This window comes from Neomonachus schauinslandi, chromosome 15 (genome assembly GCF_002201575.2).
Source record: "Neomonachus schauinslandi chromosome 15, ASM220157v2, whole genome shotgun sequence".
NCBI lineage: Eukaryota > Metazoa > Chordata > Mammalia > Carnivora > Phocidae > Neomonachus > Neomonachus schauinslandi.
The window spans coordinates 3,898,999-3,923,558 of NC_058417.1; the positions used below are offsets into that span (position 1 = coordinate 3,898,999).

The 24,560-nt window shown below is 43.8% G+C and overlaps 1 protein-coding gene across 3 annotated transcripts in view; it reads right to left on the reverse strand.

Annotated features, from left to right (window-relative positions):
- Window positions 1-24,560, reverse strand: part of STX8 (syntaxin 8) — a 248,449-nt gene that overhangs the window by 178,225 nt on the left and 45,664 nt on the right. For all 3 annotated transcript variants that reach the window (XM_021694545.1, XM_021694546.2, XM_021694547.1), the window contains exons 5-6: window positions 21,035-21,159; window positions 8,496-8,588 (exon numbers count right to left, since the gene is read on the reverse strand). In XM_021694545.1, the coding sequence (XP_021550220.1) occupies window positions 8,496-8,588; window positions 21,035-21,159 (218 nt within the window). The remainder of the gene's footprint in view (window positions 1-8,495; window positions 8,589-21,034; window positions 21,160-24,560) is intronic.

Genomic DNA, 24,560 nt, shown 5'->3' on the forward strand with positions numbered 1-24,560 from the left:
AGGGCATAATTCTCTGGCCCCTAGGCAACTCAATGAGAAAATCAACACATATGTTTGGAAATTAAGAAACAAGGAGTTAAAAAAGAAAAAAAAAGCAATGGCCATTTATAAAATGTAATGGACTCAGTGATAAAAAAGTTTTTTAAAAAAGGCACCAAACACAGTTATTTGTGGTGCACAGAAGTGCTATCCGAAGGAGGATGTATAGGCTTTTGTATATTTGAAAAGAAGAAATAGTACACATGAGCCCAGAGCCGCAGTCCTGTTCAAAATTACTGTTAACATAACTGCTTCCTGACTAGGACTGTTGATTGTGGCTAAAATAAACCAGAGTCCTTCCCGGGAAAATATAAAACCTCTGTAATTTTCAGGGCTTACTAGGTGTTCACACTGTGACGCCTTCCCAGCCCCGGCTCCGGATCCCTGCACAACCTCATCTCGGTCCGTTTGCCTCCTGACTCACTCTTCCCCCGGCCACAAAGGCCTTCTCTGGATTTCTCAAACTTGCAAGGTTCTCTCCAGCCTCTGAGACCTCACATGGGACGTCTGGCTACTCCCTGGAGGCGGCAACTGCCCGCTCCCCCTTCCCTGGCCAACTTCGGCCCCTCCCCGAGACCTCAGCCACCATCTGGCCATGGAGCTCTGTGTCAGCTCGGCCACAGCAGCTGGCCGCCTCCCTCACAGCTCTTACCACAATCAGAGAAAACACCCCGATGTGGGCGAGTACCTGCTTAATGTCCGTCTCCTCCAGCCAGACAGTAAGCGCAGTTAAAAAAAAGGGGGGGACGGATTTGGTTTTTAGGTGCTATTGCTAGTTTTCACGATATAAAGAACCATGTTCGATAAATGAATAAATGCCGCCACCAATGTGCTCACTTCTCCTCCCCAAGAGTGACTGGACACTCTCAGTTTAGACGCACTAACTACTGTGGAACAATGCAGAAAGCACACACGTGCATTTATAGACCTGTCTCCCTGAGTCTAAGGGAATTACACAGGCAAAATTACAGGACTGACGAAGTAAGAAATTGGGCAATTCCGCACAACAGACAGCGCTAACGTGATGGATGCTCAGGGCACTGCACAGTGGCAGTCGATGGCCTCCCCTACACAGCCCCTGCCCTCCCTCAGCCTGCCCTCCCTTCTCGTCTTCCAAGGCTCTCTGCACTCTGGGGATGTTGGCCTTCTCGCATATTCCTCAGCCTTGCTGTGCTCCTCTCCACATCAGGGCCTTTGCATATGCTGTTCCCTCTGTTTGAAATGCTCTTCCCCTTAAATCTCAGTACCAATATCATTTCCTCAGGGAAGGCTTTCCCGAGTCTCAAACTCTGTCAGGCTCTCCTATTGTGTGTTCCAAAGAGCACCCTGTATGTTGCTCACCGTGGTCTCCAGCTGGGGATCTGTGTAGTGATCTGTCTGATCTCTGCCTCCCCCACTAGAACAAAAGCTCCAGGAGGGCAGAAGCCGTGTCTTTTACCACAGCTGGACGCATGCCTTCCAGCAGAGCTTAGCACGTAACTGGCACTCCATGTTTGCTGAGAGAACAGAGGATGCACTAGGGAAGGAAAAATATTAATTTGGATTTAGGGCAAAGACCTTACTAGGTGTAATAGGGAAAAAAAAGTTGATTTCATCTCAAACGTGCAAACATATGCACAAATGTGGATGGAAGAAAGGTGAGCTGCCCCTGGGGATTCTGCGCATCAAGAGGATTCACGGTGCAGCCTCCACCCCCAGGAGACATCAGAGGCAAGCACAGATGACCACAGGTCAGAGATGACTGAGCGCCGTTCCTCTAAAAGATGGCAGGCGGATTGGAGGCCTGGGGATGGATGACCCCAAACTCCTTCCCACCCTCAGAATCTCAGAGATGAAGTAACTCACAAGCTTCTTTATGAATGAAGTGCAGGCATGAGAGCCCGCTCCACTAATCCTAGCAGTCGGCCAAGTCCACCGAAAGAAATCCCAGTAAAGGAAACGAATCCGGATCAGCACAGCCACTCAGAGAAAACTGTTTCCCCACCTGACATTTACATGTCTCTATTACAAATTTGGGGGTGGGGGCTTAGGTTCCCACATCAATTCATAAAAGCCCACTTGACCGGTAAAGTGCCTGATGCTACAGGGAAATGCTCGCCAAGTCTGGGCGCAGCTCTCCTGGGACACAGCTCTGGGCAGTGGATCAGATGTCACTTTTCTCACATGCCACCTGCCAAGCAGTCATGGGAACTCCCTACACCTCCGGCCATTTTATATTTCCTTGAAAGAAAAGCGGTTCCCGCCTGTCTTGCTTCCCTCAAAGGGCAGCTGTGTTTAGGTTCTGGGGTGCAGGACCCGACAACATCGCTCCTACCACAGCCACTGCCTTACAGAGCTACAAGCTTGCAGGGCTGGGAGGCATCACTCCAGCTGGTCCTCCAACCCCTCTGCTTGTCTAATGTGTGATCTCACCGCCGCAAAGGCCAAGTGGAAAGGGGGCACTTATTAAATCACAGAGCACTGTCCCAGGACAAGGCTGAAAACCAAGTAAGTACTCTATAGCAACCCAGACTTGAACAAAAAGAGTCTTCTTATAGCGGTGTTTCCCAAATGTCAGCTTTTCAAATACCACCTTTAGAATTCTTTGCTGTGTTCATATTTCACCTGCACCATATATGCTTAATGTTTTCCTTTATATCAACTCACTATTATGCTTCTATAATAAATTATTACATAAATATTAAGCTTATTATGGTACATATTATGCTTATTTTTCTGCTTATACGATTTAATTGAATAAGGAAATTTTATATTGCTGTGAAATTACAGGTTTCAAATGTTAGTCATTTTTACTTCGTTGAAATATGCAACTATTAAAATGGAAGTGTTTCTCAACATATTTTCGAAAATCACCTTGCCTAACACACTTTGGGAAATTCTGATCCTGGATACACCGCAAAAAGATTCCTTCACCAAACTGCCCACACATTTATTTCATTAATACAAGACTAAATTCTATTATCAAAGTGCTAAATAAATAAACAGCTTGAGAGGCCTTCGGGTAGAGACTGACTGGGGCACCAGCAATGCAAACATCCTTCTGTGAAGCCTGCTTTGAAGAAGTCTCTTTGAGAAGAAGAGCTACAGACACCTGGAAGACTCAAAATACATTTTTTAGCATAAGGGCGGTTAACCAGAATTCACTGACAATTGATAAAAATACACCATTATTACTTATATTAGCTTCCTGTTGCTGTTCTAACAAATTATCACAAACTTAGGGGCTTAACACACACTCAAATTTCATGTCTGTGTGAATTCCCTGTATGTACCAAACTAAATTTGATTTTCTCCTGTAAATCTGTCTCATGTCAGTTTGATTTCCAGTCCAGCTGGAAGGACCTTGAAGGACAGAGGAAAATTCTTCCTCCCCAACAGTATGCACCAGGTTTTCTAGGAGTCAAATATATGCATGTTCTGGAATAAAGTGTGATCTAAGACCCAGAAAAGAAACCCACTACCCGCCCTCCCCCCCCAAAAAAAACCACACTCATTCCCTTACAGTCCTGGAGATCAGAAGTCCAAAGTCAGTTTCACTGGACTGAAGGTAAGGTGTCCCTTCAGGGGCTCAGAACTCATTTTCTGGCCTTTTCCAGCTTCTAGAGCTGTGTTCCCTGTATCCCTTGGCTTGTGGCCCCTACCTCCATCTTCAAAACCAGCAGAATAGCATCTTTTCAGTCGCCACCTTTTCTTCTTCTGCCTCAAATCTCTCTGCCTCCCTTTTATAAGGACACTTGTGATCACATTTTGGGACCCAAACACATAATCCAGCATGATCTCCCTGTCTCAATATCCTTAATTTATTATTAACACATCAACAAAGTCCCTTCTGCCATAATAAGGTGCCATTCACAGATTCCAGGGATCAAGACGTGCGTATTTTGGGGGGGGGAGGGGGCTGTTATTCAGTCTACCACATTACTTTCTTAAATGTTCAACATGAAAATTCAGTTGAGGGGCTCTAATAGACCTTTACAATGGCAACTCACTGATGTGTATATGAAATCTTTGGTCATCTTATGTCCTTCAAGGACATTAGTCATATTTTCTAGCTCTTTGAAAGGACACACTGGTCTCCTCAATCTCAGTACTGACACGGTGAAGGCAGATGTCCTTCTTTGTCATTTTGGTTTCTTTCAGAAAACAAGGAAGTGCTCAAAGGTTAAGAGAGAAGCATCAGAAGGATTGGGCCAAATTTGGGACATCTGAACATCAAAAAGAATGATGAGGATTGGCACACATTAGCAAAACTTCATGGAACAGTCTGTTCTTGGTGCTGTTTCTACCATCGGAACCATGCCTCTGTGGTCCTTCTTGGTGATGACCTTAAGGTTTGGCCAATGCCAAAATGAGGTCTCAGGAACTACTATGTTAGTCAAGTCAATCCCAATCATTTTCTTGTGTTAGTGTTCTTTTCAAAAGGCCCTGTCCTCTTGAGCATGAACTTTAAGGAACGGTTTGGTAAACCAGCACCATGACTCCCCATTCTGGAACGGCACCTGGGTAGTCTGACATGAGCCCTTTGTGCCCAGCCATCCATACATTTCGGCTTGAACTGAAGGGCACTGAACTCTGTATTTCCACAAGGTGATCTCCTTGGCTCGGTTCCCCAACCCTCAGACCCAGGTACAGTTTAGGTCTCCAGTACTGGGATTTTCACTTAACTGCTAATCCTTTTCCTCATTAGGCTTGGTCATCGGCATATGAACAGGGCAGTTACTGGTGTTGGTCTGGCCCTTTTTAAATCTATGTGAGAAGACTGGAACCCAAATTCCTAAACTGATGATAATTAGCTTTGTGGTTATGTCCTAAATACAGTGTATTTTGTTAGTAAGGTTTTGGTAGTTGATTCCAAAAGAGCCAGCTGGCCATTATCTTACCCTATTGTTTTTCTCATTTAATGAAAACCAAAAGACTAATTCAGTAGGTCAGTAAATCAAATAGAGATATTTACAACAAAAGTGGCATCCTTCTCCAGTGTCCCTGGCTCCTCATTATACACTCAGGTCACAATAAAAATCCAGATGGGGCTGCCACCCTGTTCTCAATACCTACGGATATAATGGCCTTTTTGCTTTTGACAAAAGGAATAAAGGCTGATTGTAGTCTTGGCAGGGATATAATTTTTTATCCTCAGAGAGTCTCTCAGTCCCTATGAAGGAAAATGGCTGACTCTGCCCTATTTCTGAGGAGCAAATGTGCACATTAGAAAACCACCAGCATAACTGCAATCTCTCTGGGAGGCCACCACAGAGAAAACACAGCTTATTTTGGCAACTAAGTGGAAAAATACCTCCTGTTTGCCTACGTACACATGTATGCATCCAGGGCTGGGATGGAGCTGAGGACTGGGAGGTATGGAGGAAGAAGGGAAAAGGATGGGGGTAAAATATGAGATCAGAACCGTGGTGAGGATGGTACGTGTTTGTCTATGTAACTCTGCGTGTACTTCTGTGCACGTGAGTGGGATCTGTAGCTGCAATGCGGGCACGGGAGAGACAACATGAACGGAGAGTGCTCACATTCAATGGAGACACTGGTTCCCAAACTCGGCAGCACAATGAAACATCTGGGAAGCCTTACAGATGTGGAAGCTTGAGCCCCACCCCTGGAGACTCTAGTCTAACTGGTATAAGTAGTGTGGGGAGTGGAACAATGGTCCCTGGAAGGTGTCTACATTCCAGTCCCCGGAACCTGTAAATATGTTATAGTACATGGCCAAGAGGTATTAACGTTGCTAACCAACTGACCTTAAAATGGGGAAATTATCCTAGATTATCTGGGTGGGCCAGATGGAATCACAAAGGTCCTTAAGAGCAGAAGAGGGAGACAGAAGTTAAAGGTCAGGGTGATGTGATTTAGCAGGACTCAGTTCACTGGTGTTGGCTCTGAAGATGGAGGAGGGGGCCATGAGCCAAGGAATGGAGGAAGCCTCTAGAAGCTGGAAAAGGCAAGGAAATTAATTCTCCCCTGGAGCCTCCACAAAGGAATGCAGCCCTGCCCACACCTTGCTTTTTCTTTAGCCCAGGTCGATCTGGGTCAGATTTCTGACCTCCAGAACTATAAGATGATAAATGTGTGTTGTTTTTAAGCCACTAAGTTTGTGGCAATTTGTTACAGCAATAAAAGAAATCTAAAACACTGGCATGGCCTGAGCTTCCAGGAGTTTAAAAGCCCCCCGGGTGATTCTAATGGGCAGCAAAGTATGATAACCACCAGACTACAGGGAAGACAAGACAAGGACATGCTGGTATGATTGCTTATGCTGGAAAGATGCATGGTGATCTCACCCGGGAAGTCAGCAAGTCACCCACCAAAGAATGTACCATCCGTTCTTAGCCACCTACCCAGAAATGACTACACGGTGGCTTACCAAGGCACATCACAGGATGGGCATGCTTCACCATCCTGGTGGCTAGAATCCTTCCTAGTCTGACCGCTAAATAGGCTATATTTCCTTTAGAGAAAGAATAATCAGGGGCGCCTGGGTGGCTTATTGGGTTGGCTCAGGTCGTGATCTCAGGGTCGTGGGATTGAGCCTGAGGTAGGCCTGGGCGCTCAGTGAGGAGCCTGCTTAAGATTCTCTCCCTCTCCCTCTGCCCCTCCCCCTTCTCTAAAATTAATAAAAAATTTTTTGGGGCGCCTGGGTGGCTCAGTTGGTGAAGCAACTGCCTTCGGCTCAGGTCATGATCCTGGAGTCCCTGGATCGAGTCCCACATCGGGCTCCCTGCTCGGCGAGGAGCCTGCTTCTCCCTCTAACCCTCCCCCCTCTCATGTACTCTCTCTCTCTCTCTCTCTCATTCTCGCTCTCTCAAATAAATAAATTAAAAAAAAATAAAATAAACAAATAAATAAAAATAAAAATTTTTTTTAAAGAACAATTATACCTATGATGAGCAGATTTTCTCTAGAGCTTAGTTTCTTACTAACACTCTCTCTAGGAAGGAACTGGCCAATCACTGAATTATATGCAAATATATTAATTAGTACATTCACGTTAGCACCATCAGGAAAAGGACTCAAATATCCTCCCCTCTGTGCTTAAACTAGTAATAACCACTATTAGCATTATAAAGATAGAGGGTTTCTCCATTTGCTTTAGCAATCTACTTATAAATACATGAATTTATTTATTTATGATAAATGCAGTAGTGTTGGGGGAAGAAAGGAACTCATTCTTTATGGAGATCGAGACAAGAAATACTTGCTGTAGAGTTCTGACAGGTGCAGCCCTGCCCTCAGAGTGAGCATCGTCCATTCCCAGGGCTGCCGTGCTCCCAGGTCTGTGGTCATTTTTCTTGAAAGCCATGCCACCGTGAGCCTCCATGGCACTGCCACCAGAGCTAAAACCTTAGAACCTCCCACTTTTCTCTCCTTCTGTTGTCTTCCTCAGACAGGAAGGGCAATGTGGTAGAAAAAGCGGTCACGACAATCAGATGACCCGTGCTGGAATTTCGATGCTGTCACTTACAAGTGATGTGACATTAGGAGGCCCCTCAGCCACTCTGAGCTCCATCGCTAGCAAACAGGGCTAGCGTCACCTTCATGATGCTGTGTACTGATTAAATGCAATGACACAGATGGAGACCCCATCGTTCCTATGCTTTCACACGTCACCTCCACATGTCAGAAACTTCTGACATCCCTCCTTGCTGGTCCTGTGCTCTCACTGAGCTCTGGTACCAAACCTCCAACTGTCTACTCAACACTGCCACTCGGATGGCTCACTGGCATCTCTAACTGGACATGTCCCAACTGGACTCGGGATCTCCACTTACAGACCACTGGCCCCCCGGCCCCCCAACTGTCCATCACAGTACAAGTACCATCAGTCACCTGCCTCTGTCCTCTTCCTCTCCATTCCAACCACCGCAGGGCTCCTACCAGGCCCTGTCCCCTCGCACCACATGCCCCAAGCACGGGAACTTTTCAGGTAGGCCTCAACAAAGCTCTGTTTTCCCCAAGCCATCCTGCTGTGGTTTGCAAATTAATCTTGCTCCAACCAGACCTGTCACATCAAGTCCTGAACAGAGATCTTCAAGCACTTTTCTGCCCCGCAGTCTGGAATTTATGAGGGAAGAGGAGCCAGCTCCACTGGGTATGTGGATGACACAGGGTCCCCGCGGCCCGGAGCGCCACACACCAGTGTACGACGCTCTGAGCAATTTCATCCCATTATCACATAAAGGTAAAGCTCCTGGGACATGTGGCTCGTAAAACAAAGTATTTTTTAAAGCAGCGACAAAGGACTAGAAATTTCTTACCAAATTTTTTTACATAGTGTTCAGCTAACTAGAATCTAAATCTGCCACAAAGCACCCTCAACTGCGTTGAACTGTAATAATCCATCAATGCTAAACTACGTGTTTTGTAGTATTAAAATCATTTAACAAATATTCGAGCCTTTAGTATTTATGCTAAACGGCAAATGTGGTCAACCCCAGACATGTTCTTACCGTTTTGTTCATCTAGTTCATTCCCAATTTCCTTCCCCATCTGTTTCTGGCGACTTATAATAGAGGACAGGGCATCCAGGCCTGCATCCTGTTCTGAAAGGAAAAGTAAAAGAGGCCACTAAATACCAAAGGAAAACAACTTGAAGTCCATACCCAGGCATGTAATACAATTCAGTATACTGTAAAAATAACACTTAGGTCAGGAAAAGAGAAAAAACAGTTAATATTAAATAGAAAATAAAGAAAAAAATATTAAATACCTACCTCATACCTTAAACTAAAACGATTCCCAGATAAATTAAAATTTTAAATATTACAAATGAAATAACATAAGATTTGACTACATCAACGTTTTAAACTTCAATACATAAAGAGCATAGGCGGATTAGTAAGAAAAATATTCCAATTTTATAAATGGGCAAAGGATAGAGACATGAAGTTCACAAAAGAATACCAAAGGAAAAATAAATAAAAGTTTTGAGAGCACTGATTTTTAAAAAATATCGATAAGAAACAATGATGAGATTTTTTTTGGATTATCATATTTGGAAGGATTGAAATGCATGCTAATGCCCAGGGTTAACAAACGTGTGAAGGAGAAGCTCCTAAGCATTGTCACGGGAGGACAGGAAACATACCTTTCTACAGAGCAAATCGTGCCAACTTTTCATCTCTCAATTCCATGTGTACGAACGTAAGAAAACATTCAGACGGTATGCAATGAAGTATTTACAAGGATATTCCCTGAAACATTTCCTAGGCTGGTTATCAGTTTATTGCCTCTCAGTCCCAAAGTCACCCTTTTTGGCTGGCTGTTCAGTGAAAATGCATCTGGATCCTTTAAGTATTTTTTCCTTTGCCAGCTCTGTCAATAGGCGGGACTGCAGAGACTCGGCAGAAGGATGGTGTCTGGCTTCTGGGCTCCCGCCTGCTCCCTCGACAAGCTCCTGCAGTGCTTACAGCTACTGCCCCCCCCCCCACCACCACGTGGCCGGCGGGACTTGGGCTCGCTGGCCACTGAGTGTCCCGGGGCCCTGCTCGACCAGCAGTCCCTCCCCCGGAGCGGCCAGTAGGACTTAGGCTTGCCAGTCACTGAGTATCCTGCCTTGTTCCTCTACTCCCCTGCTCAGGTTAATAAAAATATTACATTTTCCCTGTTCAAATCTTTTTCCTGATTGGATCCCAGAGGCATACATGTATAGTAGTGGAAAATTGGAAACTATCTAATGCCCAAACACAGGGATTTGTTTAAAAACATATAGTATATTCATGAGTAAAACACTAGATAGCTATTAAAAATGATATCATACATGAACATTTTGATGTTAAAAGAAGTTAATGATACATAGGTCAGTTAAAAAGCAGGATACAGAACAATGTATAGGAAAATAGCATTTTTCTTTTAAAAATTGAAGATATATTACTTCACTAGATTTTGAAAATTTAAAGGTAAAAGAATTCAAGTTACTCGAGATCCTTTCTTTAAAATGTGATGTTACTTTCTTTGTTTCTGTTTTTGTTTTTCACTGGGCAGTCTCGGTGGGCTCTTTGAACTTTCTTCTTCACTTTCAGGTGCACTGGGAAGAATGTTCTGGGGCTGAGTCTAATGATAAGGACTCTTTCTACCCCAGCAATATGCCAGGTGAGGGCAACAAGCCATTCACAACTTCACTTGTTGATGGGGATTTTTAAATGACTGTGTCACAGAAAATCATATCTACAAAAGCAGAAATCACAAAGGTCTTTTCTTACCCAAGAGCAGAGTAACGTTTACTTATTTTTTTTCCTCGTCCTTTTATGGAATTAAGCCATTACACCTAACTTGTTAATTCATCTGGAATTTATTTAAACCAACGGTGTGAGGTAAGGAACCCTCAGTAACATTTTTTGACACTATGTACATTTTTAACTATACAAATGACCTGCCGTCTCCAGGGATTGTTCCAAGGGACCACTTTATAGCAAAATCACTTTATAATGAGGTCCTTTTGGTCTTTAGCAACAACCTTTTGGATGGCCTCCAAGGTAAATCTATCGTCAACCTAGTGCTGCCTTAGGATGGCCGACGTTACAGTAAAATTCCAAATGCATCCCAAGAATAATCTACATAAAGGATCAGGGGTCAAGGGTCAATGTGGATTAAAAGGTAGAACAATTTAACAAGAGGAAAGGAGACTCCTCTACAGTTTTCAATTAGGAGAAGAATCATGAATGCTCCGAAGTTGCTTTATCTGGTAGAGACATAGATTATGAATGGAAATACTGATACTACCGCACTCTCTTCTCTCCACCTTGACTCACTGTCTGACTTGACTACCAAAAAGTTATCTCGCTGATGCAAAACAGAACGAGGGTCAAAAATTCTGTGCTCCTCGGCTCATTTCTGTAAGAACCTGGTACCTCCTCACTACAGTAAAGTGCTACGATAAGTTTCCATTCCATAATCCAAAGACACAGAGGGTCCAAGTAACAGAGATGCTGTGCACGCATTAATAATCACACTGACGACCTGAGCTTCTCCAGGCTTACAGTGGCATTTCTAAGGGGATGCAGTGCGGTCACCCGAGAGACAATGAGCAAGAGAAAATGCTGCTACTCACAGAGACAGAAACAATAAAGACCCACGCAATTACGCAGAGCCATGCGAAACTACGCTAATGGCACACTCGTAGCTCATTGCCCCTAGCCTGCCCTCCATCACACAACCCCCGTCACTGTGATACCATAATCATTCGCAACATACCACACTCTATCAATCGTCTGTCGGTATTATAATGGTGTTAATTTTTAAGAATGGATGAGCATCATGCTACCCAGGATAATGGCCCCCTGGAGATGTCCACATCCCAATCCCTAGAACCTGAGGTTACGAGACCTTACATGGCAAAAGTAACTCCGCAGCTGTGATTAAGGCTAAGGAATTTGAGATGGGAGAGCGTTCTGGATGATCCAGGTGGGCCCAGTGTAATCGTGAGTCCTTCAAACCAGAGACGCTTTCCCAGCTGCAGTCAGAGGGAGACTCGAAGAGGGTCAGGAGATGCAAGTTGCTGGCTTTGAACACGGAAGGGGACTGTGAGCCAAGGGATGTGGGGGGCCTTGAGAAGCCAGAAAAGGTGAGGGAACAAATTCTTCCCTGGAGCCTCCAGAAAGGAACCAGCCCTGCCAACACCTTGATCTTGGCCCAGGACGAGCTGTATTGAACTTCTGACCTGTGGAACAGTAAGATAATAAACTTGCACAAACTTCCCTATGTTTGTGCAAATTTATTGCTGCAGCAACAAAAAACTAATACAATCGTTGTTTTTGGAAATCCCTTTGCAGTGATTAGGTGTTTGGGTCCTTCCTATCTTTAGACATTCTGAAAAGCCGTCCCCCAACTGAACATCATGTAATTGTGGGAGCACTATCTGGTGGCCCCAGACCAGAAAGGGACAGTCATCATGACGTCATCATGACGTGTTCTCGCCAAAAGTAACAAACTTGATTCTGATCAAGCCACAAAATCTAACTACCAATTTACAGAAAACACGTGCGGCAGAGGAATATGTGAAGCAATATACGGGATTACAAAGAGCAAGTCTAGGTAGTGGGGAAGTACAGGGCGAATGACCCTGCTTCCTCAACACAGAAACTGCAAAGGGAAAAAGAGAGCGTTGGCAAAAGCACCTATCTAGTAAAGAAACTTAAGGGACGTACCAGTCAGTTGTAATGTATAGACCACATTCAGATCCTGAATCGAATGACCTAAAAAAAGTCCATCGTGGGCAATCTGGGAGATCTGAACACTGGATATTTGATTACATTAAGGAATTCCTGTTAACTTATTAAGGGTGATAATGGCATTGTGGTTATATTTAAAAAAACAACCTTATCTTTTATAAACATACTTTAGAGAGATATTCCAGAATATCCACCACTGAAATGATATGACGTCTGGGATTTGCTTCAAAAATAATCCCGGGGATGGGCAGGATGGGGAGGTGGATAGACACAGAGATGAAACAAGACCGGTTAGGAGTTGGTAATGGTTGAAGCAATTGACGGGCAAAATGGGATCGTTATCTTACTCTCTCTACCTACATAGTTTCGCAACTGTCTACAGCAAAAAGTTAGCAACATTTTAACAAATAAAGAAAACCAAGGGACATTCCTAAGAGCTGCAACCTCAGGCCCCTGACCGAGTACATGACAAAGGCCCCAATGGCTGGAGCTGTGTCTTCTTTTCCTGTATTTTTGCCCCAGTTCTGAGCCCAGGTGGTGGCACAGAGCATACTTAATACATATGCTTCAATCAAGGAATGACCACAGAGGGCCCACTAGGCTTGCACAAGAACGCACCTCAGTCTCTGCTGGACACAGGGGTGGGCTTGTGGGCAATATTAGATAGCCCTCTGAGTTTAGATCATAAGGAAAAGTAGTTAATGTTGTATTAGTTAGGGCCCGGACAGAAGCAACGGGAATTCTCACATTTGACACAAGGAGGAGCTCTCCCTGGATAAGGGGAAGTAAGGGACAGACGAGGATAGAGGGATCTGCTGGATAAAGTTAATTACTCCATTGGGAAAACTCCCAGAGCAAGTCCTAAGAGTAGATGTTTCTATTTTTGTTTGCATTTTAAGATTTGAGGAAAGGAATCCTGGTGTAGGTGACAGCTACCGGAAAGGGTATCTTCCAAGAAAGTTGTCTGTGACGTTACGGTTGCCAGGGTTCAAAGATGAGCTGCCCAGCTTTGCCAGTCTGGCTGGCCACCTTCCCTGCTGCTATTTCACGTGATGACCCTGAGGGACCTAAGAACACAGAAGTCCAGAACGAGTGCCCAACTTTCTGCTAGAATCTACAAAGAATGTCGACAGAATCGTGGTACGAAGAGGCAGCACTAAAACCCTATCTATAAGATAGCAGGAGGGGAAGAATGAAGGGGGGAGGTCGGAGGGGGAGACGAACCATGAGAGATGATGGACTCTGAAAAACAAACTGAGGGTTCTAGAGGGGAGGGGGTTGGGAGGATGGGTTAGCCTGGTGATGGGTATTAAGGAGGGCACATTCTGCATGGAGCACTGGGTGTTATGCACAAACAATGAATCATGGAACACTGCATCAAAAACTAATGATGTAATGTGTGGTGATTAACATAACAATAAAAAATTTTAAAAAACCAACAACCTATCTACAGAGAGCCCCTGAGTAAAGGTAGAAGGGCACTTCATTCCTCCTCCACAGTCTGCCATCCGACTCAGAGGCAAGGGTCTAACCAAAAAGTCACCCTCCTTTGTTGTATCTCAGGGATTTTCGAGGTGATTTGGTTAATGTCAGCCCCTCACCCATCTTCTGCCTAATGTCCATCGGTGCCTCAAATTACAGCTTCAGCACAGAAGCCAAAGCTGGCTAACTGGTTGTCATGAGGCTTCGTTTCTAGGTTAGAAAAGGAAAGCATTCATTGCCTTGAGTCTAAGTTCTACCGATGAACTGTTATTTTAGGATGATTTTCAAAGTGTTTTCTAAGGGTCAACAAAAGTACAGAAAAGCTAACAGATTCCATGGGCAAAAGGAAGTTAGACATGACCCTTCATGGTCCCTTATTTCTTCCAGTGCAGGATCTGGCAATGAAGGAAAACCATGGCAACCTCAGTCCATCCCCAAGATTCTTCAGGCAGAGAAAAGGCTAATAATGGTTTAACGTCAAGATTGCTTCCATTTGTGTGTGTGTGTGTGTGTGTGCTTATCCTTGAAAAACAGCTTGCTGGGAAAGCGAAGAGGAATACAGCATTTCAGAACACCAAGGTAAGGGGAGAAGAAGAAAATGTCCTGAATGCACCCAGCTACTGTCCCCCACTCCTTCATCTGCCCGTCCCGTCCCCACCCCTCCACACACCCCAAAGGCCGGCGGGGCCTTCAAAGGGCGGGCATCTCAATAAGGATGCTCTCTGCTTTGGAGGCTCGACACAAAAACCTGCAGGTGGCATCCTCTCGCACCTGACCTACCACAGTCTCTGCACGCAGCGCCCTCTCAGTGATGGGGATACTTCTCCTGACTGAAAGCAGCTTTTCTGGGCAAAAAAAAAAAAAACGAAACAATGCTAGAAAATTCATTACTCTTAGCGAGCAAGACACTCCTTTCAGGAACCGTGAATCCGGAAGGATAAAGCCCTGTAGGTGAATTGCTGTGCACAGTGCTCTGTGTGGTTCATTTTGCTTCAGACACAATAATGGGAGAAGTACATACAATTAAAGAGATAAGGGAGGCACAGAGGTCCATTTACTAGATAATTCCACTGTGAACAGGGAGTTCAAGACAGAATTAGACTTCTGCTTCTGGCCAAGAGCGAGTGACAGGGACCTGATTTACTTCTGGCCTGAAACAACTGAAAAAACAACTGGAAAAAAAAAAAACAAAAACACAAAACCACAGGCAAAATATATAAAACAACAGTTTCAAGAGAGACGCGGACATCAGGAAATGAAGGACAGTGCTCCTCGAGGGATAGGAAACAACTGAGATGAGCTCTAGAGTGCTCCCAAATATTGCCCAGCATGGGCATGGGGGAGCATATGCCCAGGGGGAGCCCAGCCCTGCACTGAGAAGCATCCAAATAGGTCAAGGAGGGGAGAGTATGCAGGGCACAGCACAGAGGGAAGGGCTGCGTACACAAGAATCTCTGAGGTTTGCACGGGGTCCACCTTGAGGCGTCAGTTGGGTGTCCACTAACCAGGACACGTGCATAAGGGAAAGAACCACCTGCAAGCCAGCGAGAATGACCCTCTGAGCTCAAACTGGGTTGGACATCGTTCCTATTCTCACCAACCAGGTTGCCTCATGATTTACGGGGCATCAGAGTGCTCAGAATGCTTTTAGCTCTGTAGCGGGCTAGACTACCTCTACACTGGAGCCAGCAAACATTTTCTATGAAGGGCCAGACAGTAAACATTTGGGGCTCTGTGGTCCATATGGTCTCCAGTGCAGCTTTCAACTCTGCCGCTGCAGCAGGAAAGCATTCGTAGGTAAGACAAAAATAAGTGAGCATGGTTGTGCTCCCATAGAACTTTATTTGAATTTTATATAATTTTTACAAGTCATGAAATTGTCTTCTTCTATTTTTCAGCCACTTAAAAATGGAAGAACTGTTTTTAGCTTGCAGCCCATTACAAAAACAGGTGGTGGATAAGATGTGGCCCACAGGTCGTGGTTTGCTGACTCCTCCTCTAAAATAAACACTGTTCTGGTCCAACTCACAAAATAATACCCAAATAACTGCAACACCCCCGCAAAATCTCAAGAATATTTCTAGAAATACAAAAACATCTAGTACCCAAAAAAGAAAAATTCACACCTGGCTTCCAAATGAATGTTCCCCGGCTAAGATCAGGAACAAGGCAAGGACGTCTGCTCTCCCAATTTCTAGTCAACACTGTACTGGATATTGTAGCAAGAGCAATAAGGCAAGAAAAAGAAATAAAAGGCTTCCAGATTGAAATGAAGAAGGAAAACCAAAATAATTAAAAGAAAAAGAATGTCAGAGTGGATCCAAAAAACAAGCATCAGCTACATGTTGTCTACAAGAGCCCCACTTTAAATATAAAGGCACATATAGATTAAAAGTAAATGGATGGAGAAAGACAAATTGTACTAACACTCATCAAAAGAAAACAGGAGTAGCTCTATTAATTTCAGACAGAGCAGACCTCAAAGAAAGTAAAGTTATCTGGGACAAAGAGAATCATTACCTAAAGATAAGGCGGTTGATTCCCGGAAGACACAACAATCTTTAATGTGCACATGCCTAAACAACAGAGTATCAAACGACATGGGGCAAAAACCGATAGGACTGTAAGGAGAAACAGATAAATCCACTATTACAGTTGAGATTTAACATCCCTCTATCAGAAATGGACAGATTCAGCAGGCAGGAAAATCAGTAAGGACTAAGTTAAACTCACCATCACTATCAATCAACTGGCTATAATGGACATCTATAGATTATTTCATCCAACAGAAGCAGAATACATATACTTCTCAAGCTTACATGGAATATTCACCAAGATAAACCACATTCTGGGCCATAAAACATACTTTGACATTTGTTTAAAAACGGAAATCATACAATGTCTGCTCTCAAACTACAACGGAATTAAATGAGAAATCAGTAACAGAAAGGTAACTGGAAAACACCCAAATATGTGGAAATTAAACAACATGCTTCTAAATAACACAGGATCAAAAAGAAATCTTAAGGGAACTTCAGTAATACTTTGAAGTAAATGAATATGAAAACAAAACTAAATTTACCAGATATGACAAAAGCAGTACATAGAGTGAAATTTATAGCACTGAATGCATATGTTAGAAAAGAAGAGAGGTCTAAGATCAAGAGTCTTTTCCACATTTCAGAAAACTAGAAAAAGACCAAATTAGGGGTGCCTGGGTGGCTCAGTCCATTAAGCATCTGCCTTCAGCTCAGGTCATGATCCTGGGGTCCTGGGACTCAGCCCCGTGTCGGGCTCCCTGCTCGCCGGGAGCCTGCTTCTCCTTCTCCTCCCCACTTGTGCTCTCTCTCACTCACTCTCTCTTAAATAAATAAAATCTTTGTTTAAAAAAGAGCAAATTAAATCCAAAGTAAGCAGAAGAAATAATAAGAGAGATCAATGAAATTTAAATAAGAAATCAACAGAGTAAAACCAATGAAACCAGAAAGATCAATAAAATCAATAAGCCTCTAACCAAGCTAACTAAAAAAAAAAGAGAACACAAATGACTAATCAGAAATGAAAAGAGTGGACACCACTACAGACCTAATGGACATCAAAAGGATAATACAGAAATATTATGAACAACTTTATGCCCACAAATTTGATTACCTAGACGAAATGGCCCAATTCCTAGAAAGACACAAGCTGTCAACATTCACGCAAGAAATTGACAATCTGAATAGGTCTGTATCTATTAAAGAAATTGAATTAACAATAACCTCCCAAAACAGAAAACACCAGGCCCAAATGGATTCACTGATGAATTCTTTTTTTTTTCTTTAAAGATTTTATTTATTTATTTGACAGAGAGAGACACAGCGAGAGAGGGAACACAAGTGGGGGGAGAGGGAGAGGGAGAAGCAGACTCCCCGCAGAGCAGGGAGCCCGGTGCGGTCCTGGGATCATGACCTGAGCCGGAGGCAGATGCTTAAAGACTGAGCCACCCAGGCACCCCTCACTGGTGAATTCTACCAAACATCAAAGGAAGAAATTATACCAATTCTCTACAATCTCTTTCAGAGGCCAGAAGCAAAGAGGATACTTCCTAAGTCATTTTTTGAGGCCACCACTGTCCTAATACCAAAACTAGACAAAGACATTAAAGAAAAGAAAAACACAGACCAGTAGCACTCATGTTAATAGACACAAAAATCCTCAAAAAAAATATTAGCAAATCAAATCCAACGATGTATAGTACACCACAAACAGTGAGATTTATCCTAGGTATGTATGCCGAGTCCAACATTCAAAACTCAATTAATGTAATCCATTATATTCACAGGCTAAAAAAGGAAAATCATATGATCCTATCACTAGATGCAGAAAAAGTACTTGACAAAATCCAACATTCATTCGTGATTAAAAACTCACAGTAAACTAGGAATAGAGGAGAATTTCCTCAACTTGATAAAGAATACCTACGAAATCCCCAGAACTAACATCACACTCGATGGTGTAAAACTTGAAGCTTTCCCACTAAGATCAGGTACAAGGAAAGGATGTCCTCTCCCAACACTCCTTTCCAACACTGTACTGGAAGTTCTACTGATGCAATTAGATGAGACAAGACAAGATGAAAAAATAGGTACCAATTGGGAAGAAAGAAATAAAACTTTGTTTGGAGATGACACAGTCATGTAATGGAGAAGATCCAAAAAGGACTAACAAAAATCTCCTGAAACTAATAAGCGATTATAGCAAGGTTGCAGGATACAAGGTTAATATACAAAAGGCATTCACTTTACTATAAACCAGCAATGAATGGGTGTAATTTGAAATAAACACAACACCATTTATATTAGCATTCCTCAAAATGAAGTACTTAGGTCTAATCTAACAAAATATGTACAAGATCTATATGAGGAAAACTGTAAACTGATGAGTGGAATCAAAAAAGAACTAAAAGAGAGATATTCCAGGTATGTGGACAGAAAGACTCAATTTGTCAAGACATCAGTCTTCCCCCCACTTTATAGACCTAATGCAATTTCAGTCACGATCCCAGCAGGTTATTTTGTGGATATTGACAAACGGACTCTAAAATGTACATGGAGAGGGGCGCCTGGGTGGCTCAGTCGCTAAGCGTCTGCCTTCGGCTCAGGTCACGGTCCCAGGGTCCTGGGATCGAGCCCCGCATCGGGCTCCCTGCTTGGCGGGAAGCCTGCTTCTCCCTCTCCCACTCCCCCTGCTTGTGTTCCCTCTCTCGCTGTGTCTCTCTCTGTCAAATAAATAAACAAAATCTTAAAAAAAAAAAAAAAAAAAGACTTTCTTAAAATGTATATGGAGAGGCAAAAGACTCAAAATAGCTTCCACAATACTGCAGGAAAACAAAAGTAGAACACCAACACTACTTGACCTCAAGAGTTGCTCTAAAGCTGGGGCGCCTGGGTGGCTCAGATGGTTGGGCGCCTGCCTTCGGCTCAGGTCATGATCCCGGGGTCCTGGGATCGAGCCCCACATCGGGCTCCTGGCTCAGCGGGGAGCCTGCTTCTCCCTCCCCTCTGCCTCTCTCCCTGCTCATGCTCTCTCTCTCTCTGTATCTCTGTGTCTCAAATGAATAAATAAAATTAAAAAAAAAAAAAAAAAGAGTTGCTCTAAAGCTATAGTAATTAAGACACTGTGGTACGGATGAAAGAACAAACAGATCAACAGAACAGAACGGACTGCCCAGAAATGGACCCACATAAATATCGTAATGATCTCTGACAAAGCAGCAAAGGTAAAACAATGGAACAAAGACAGTCTTTTCAACAAATGGTGCTGGAACAACTAGACATTCACATGCAAAAGACCTTCAACTAAATTTTGCTATGTACCTAAAACTGCTCTAAAAAAAAGAAAAAAGAAAGTCCTATGGACTTTACAAAAAAGCCCTTAACAAATTAGTGAGTTTAGCAAGGTTGCGTGATCCAAGATCAATATACATAAATCAGTTGTACTTTTATACACTAGCGACAATCAGAAGTAGAGATTTTAAAATACCATTAATAAGAGAATAAAAACCATGAAATACTTAGGAATAAATCTGATAAAAAAAACGTACAGGACATGCACAGTGTCATACATATGTCAAAACTTACTGAATCATACATTTTAAATATGTGCTATTTATGACATGTCAAGTATATCTCAGTAAAACTGTTTTTAAAAGGAATTAGAAAAGGGCGCCTGGGTGGCTCAGTTGGTTAAGCGACTGCCTTCGGCTCAGGTCATGATCCTGGAGTCCCGGGATCGAGTCCCGGGATCGAGTCCCGCATCGGGCTCCCTGCTCGGCGGGGAGTCTGCTTCTCCCTCTGACCCTCCCCCCCTCTCATGGGCTCTCTCTCTCACTCTCTCAAATAAATGAATAAATAAAATCTTTAAAAAAAAAAAAAAGGAATTAGAAAGAATAATGTGTCTGTAATACACGAAAACCATGCACAAAAACAGGAACATGAAAAATGTCTATGACACACATTAAATAAAAAAAAGTAAAAGCTATGGCATATTACCTATATCACGATCTCACTGATGTAAAAATATGTGTGCTTACATGTGTATATGTGTGTAGAAAAAAAGCCCGAGGAAACACACCTTGATCTGTTTACAGTTTGAGACTGGAGAACCAATAAGGAGAGCTTTCCCCATTACACATCCCTGTATTGTTTGAACTTTCCATAACCAATCATGCATTACTTCTGCAATTTAAAAAAAAGAAGAACGTAAGAAACCAATTAGGCTTAAAAGGCACTGGACAAGATGAACTTGAAGGTAAAAGCCAAGTGGGTTTATTTTGCAGAAGGAAAAGGTGGGAGTGTTGTGTTTGGAGGATGAGTCCCACCAGGGAGTAAAGGGAGGGAGGCACGTACCTCAGATTCCCACCTGGGTGTATCAGTCAGAGCTGTGTGAGTGCTCCCCCCCACCGGTGGAGAATCACCACTTCCATGGGCCACCTTGATGGATGACACCATCTGTCTATATGCCTCAGGACCTGAGGCACAAAATCACCATTATTATTTATTTTTTTATTTTTTTAAAGATTTTATTTATTCATTTGAGACACAGAGATACAGAGAGCATGAGCAGGGGAAGAGGCAGAGGGAGAGGGAGAAGCAGGCTCCCTGCTGAGCCAGTAGCCTGATGTGGGGGACTTGATCCCAGCACCCTGGGATCATGACCTGAGCCGAAGGCAGACACTGACCGACTGAGCCACCCAGGCGACAACGGCTCTCCCTATGATCTTCAATGCGTGTAAGGAACATTCAAGGCTGCAGTAAATATCTGACAAAGGCCCACACTCTTGGGGGGTTCAGTACCTTGGATAATTTTCTGCTGCTGTTGCCGGATTTCATCAAAACCCAAACCTCTGATCTCCTCCGGCTCCTCAAAGAGCCAAGGGTTGGGGACTCCTCGCTTAGCCCCTCCAGTCATCAGGCTGGACCTAGGAACAAGATTAAATGCGTTACATAACTCAAAAAATATAGCTCTGCTGCAAATTACTCCCCACACCATGCAGAGGTGGCCAGCCTCACATGCTCTGAAAATTCAATTCAACCACAATTTACTGCATCCTCCGTTTATGCCAGCAACCGTGCCCAGTACTGGAAGAGGTACGAGGAAGAATGAGGCACAGGCCCGGTCCCCGGAGACTTACAGCCCGCTAAGGAGACTAGAGCAGCGCATAATACCCTCACTCATCTTCCAAGATACATTCGAGCCAATAATCATAAATGAGGGTCTTAAATTTCAAAAACATAAGGCCAAATAGAAGTGGCCTTTTTATTAGGACAAAGTCTGTCTCACAAGCTACGTAACACCAAAGGCACATGTATTATTTCTCAACAAGATACAATGTTGCGACCACAGATTACGGCATTTAAAAATGACCACAGAATTTCTTATTAAAGGGGGTTGGGTCGCATACAGACAGAAACACATACAGGGTTTCGAATCCAATCTCACAAATATAATGTGGCGCTCCCAACAGAATAAACAAATTCTGAATTATCAGTCTTAATCTCTACTCGCCCTAGCAGCCCACCCACCCCTTCTGCACCAGACATACTGGCCTCCTTGCTGTCCCAGGAACAGAAAACACATGTTTTCGGCCTCAGTCTATAGGACTTTCATCTCAAGTATCTCCTTTCCTGTCCCCACCTGCCCACATTCCGTCTAAGCCTCAAGGACCATCTTGTTCATGAAACCATCTCTGGCCATTTCAACCCACAAATGAACAGTCATTCATTTGGGAGTCTGGTTCATAGCGTTCACAGAAAATGATGGTGACATAACCATAGCGGCGGTCAAAACAGTGGTTACACTAGCAAGCACACGCAGCGAGCACAGCTCCAGACGATGTGCACGCGTTCATTCACCTCTCCCTCACTTATAACCCCTCTAGCACTTTGCACAGTTCTCTTATTACCTGGAAATAACTGCTACCCTGTTGTTGAACCTTTTATGTAGCTGAGCCTCATGTCTACGAGATCGAAGGCAGGAACCGAAAGTCACCCTTGGCTGGACTCTACGCTGGTCCCCAACCCAGAGCAAGCAGCTGTCAACACAGGTTCAAATCCTGGCCCCACCACCTACCAGCAAATCTGGACAGCAAATTCTACCTCCGAGGGCTGCCGGGGAGTAAATAAGACAATCCATTTATCCAACAAACCTTTATTCGGTACTTAGTATGTGGTAGGCATTGTTCTCATTCGTGGGAATGAGGAAAAAATGGAATATAGGAGAAAGACCAAAATCTCTGTCCTGACAAGGTATGCGTTTTTGTTACAGGTGCTGCTTCTATTCTGGTGGTGGCAGGTGGGAGGGAGACCAGGTGTGAAATGTGTAGAAAGCGTTCGATGCAGTTCTTGGAAGAGAAGAGTCATTCAACAAATGTCAACTAGTCTCGTTCTATCACTTAACGCACTGCATACACGAAGCAAATACTATGCTTTAATAAGGGAGTATACCCCCAAGGGGCTGTATCAACTGCATTTTTAGTCGAGCACTCTGGAACCTACAGAAGAAGATGCTACGTGGGGCGCCTGGGTGGCTCAGTCGTTAGGCGTCTGCCTTCGGCTCAGGTCATGATCCCGGGGTCCTGGGACAGAGCCCGGCATCAGGTTCCCTGCTCAGCGGGGAGCCTGCTTCTCCCTCTCCCACTCCCCCTGCTTGTGCTCCCTCTCTCGCTGTATCTCTCTCTGTCAAATAAACAAATAAAATCTTCAAAAAGAAGAAGAAGAAGAAGAAGATGCTACATTTAGAGAAACAAACCCAGGCAAGACTCCTTAGACTAAGATTTTAAACACAGGGCTGCCCTCTCTACTCAAGGGCACAAATGTGCCAAACAGAAGCACAACTTGCTTCCACCTTGTCAAAGTGGCAGATGTATTTCTTTAAAGCCTTACTCTACTTGGTGGGCCCCAAGGATCTAAGACGTCAAGATGCCGGATTTATTCCCTAGAGTAATCATTCAGTCTCACCTAACTCTGAAGATGGGGTGACGAAAGCATCAGAGAAGGGAAAGGAAGGGTGAGTTTACAAAGCGCATTCCTTGACTCTACCACTTCCCTGAAAGCACCACTCTGGTTCAAAACAGGACTCCTATGGGAGGTTGCGTATGGACCGCTGAAAAAAGCAAGTGCTAAAGACCAGTGCAATGGGGGGCGCCTGGGTGGCTCAATTGGTTAAGCGTCTGCCTTTGGCTCAGGTCATGATCCCGGGGTCCTGGGATCGAGTCCCGCATCGGGCTCCCCCTGCCCAGCAGGGAGCCTGCTTCTCCCTCTCCCTCCCGCTTCCCCTGCTTGTGCTCTCTCTCTTTCTCAGTGTCATATAAATAAAATCTTTAAAAAAATAAAATAAAACACACATTAAAAAAAAAAAAAAAAGACCAGTGCAACGGGTCAGAGGTACAGAGAGTAACCTCGGCAGTGCGTCTGTCCCCAGCTACGAGCAGCCACCCACCCAAATGAGTACATCGCACCTGCGCGGACAGCAGACGTTGTCCCTCCAAAGTTGAAGCTGGACTGTCCCCCTGGTGGCTCTTGCCACACCAAGAGCATATTTTTACAAACTACTGAAGGAGAAAATAAAACAGATGTAATAAAACTGATTGAGCATCTCAAAAACAACAAATGAGAACTACAGCCTTTACTTATATCTACATATATATTTAACACGTATTAGAGAATACGGTACAATGTGGGCACAGTTTAATATTAACATCAAACACACACGAGCCAGCAGACATACAGGAAAGATTTCCCGGGGCCAAAGGCAGAGCTATGAAGGCCCTAAGCACTGAAAGAATGGTTTGGGTCTCACTCACATAGTTTGATATAAAAGCAATAGTAAGCTGCGCTGTGACTGGCCAAAGTAGACCAAAGTGAAAATTCTTCCCTAATGCCTCTCTCCTTGCATTGGAAGTTTGAAAAGAAAGTTTGGCAGTTCAAGGCTGACCTTCATCTATCTCTCCCCTTGGTGTTTATACTTTGTTGATACCCCAACCCCAGTGGGAAACTCAGCAATGGATATGTCTTTACCTAAGAGAGCTGGTAAGATCATAGGCATCAATGTATGCAGAAGACTTGATTTTCTTTCCATTAGGTTTTACGTTCAAGCTAATATTTGGAATGATGCCTGTTATTACTCAGCACTCTCCTAGGTAAGAAGGAAAACGTGAAAGACTTTAAGACATGATTCCTGCTTTCAAAGAGTTTACCATCAAATTGAAAAGAGAAACTAACCACACACAAACAAATTGTTAACCAGAAGAAGACCACAGCTAGCCTTGTTATCACTGGGCATTCCAACAACCTCTTCAGCTCTGTTCTTCTCACCCATAAA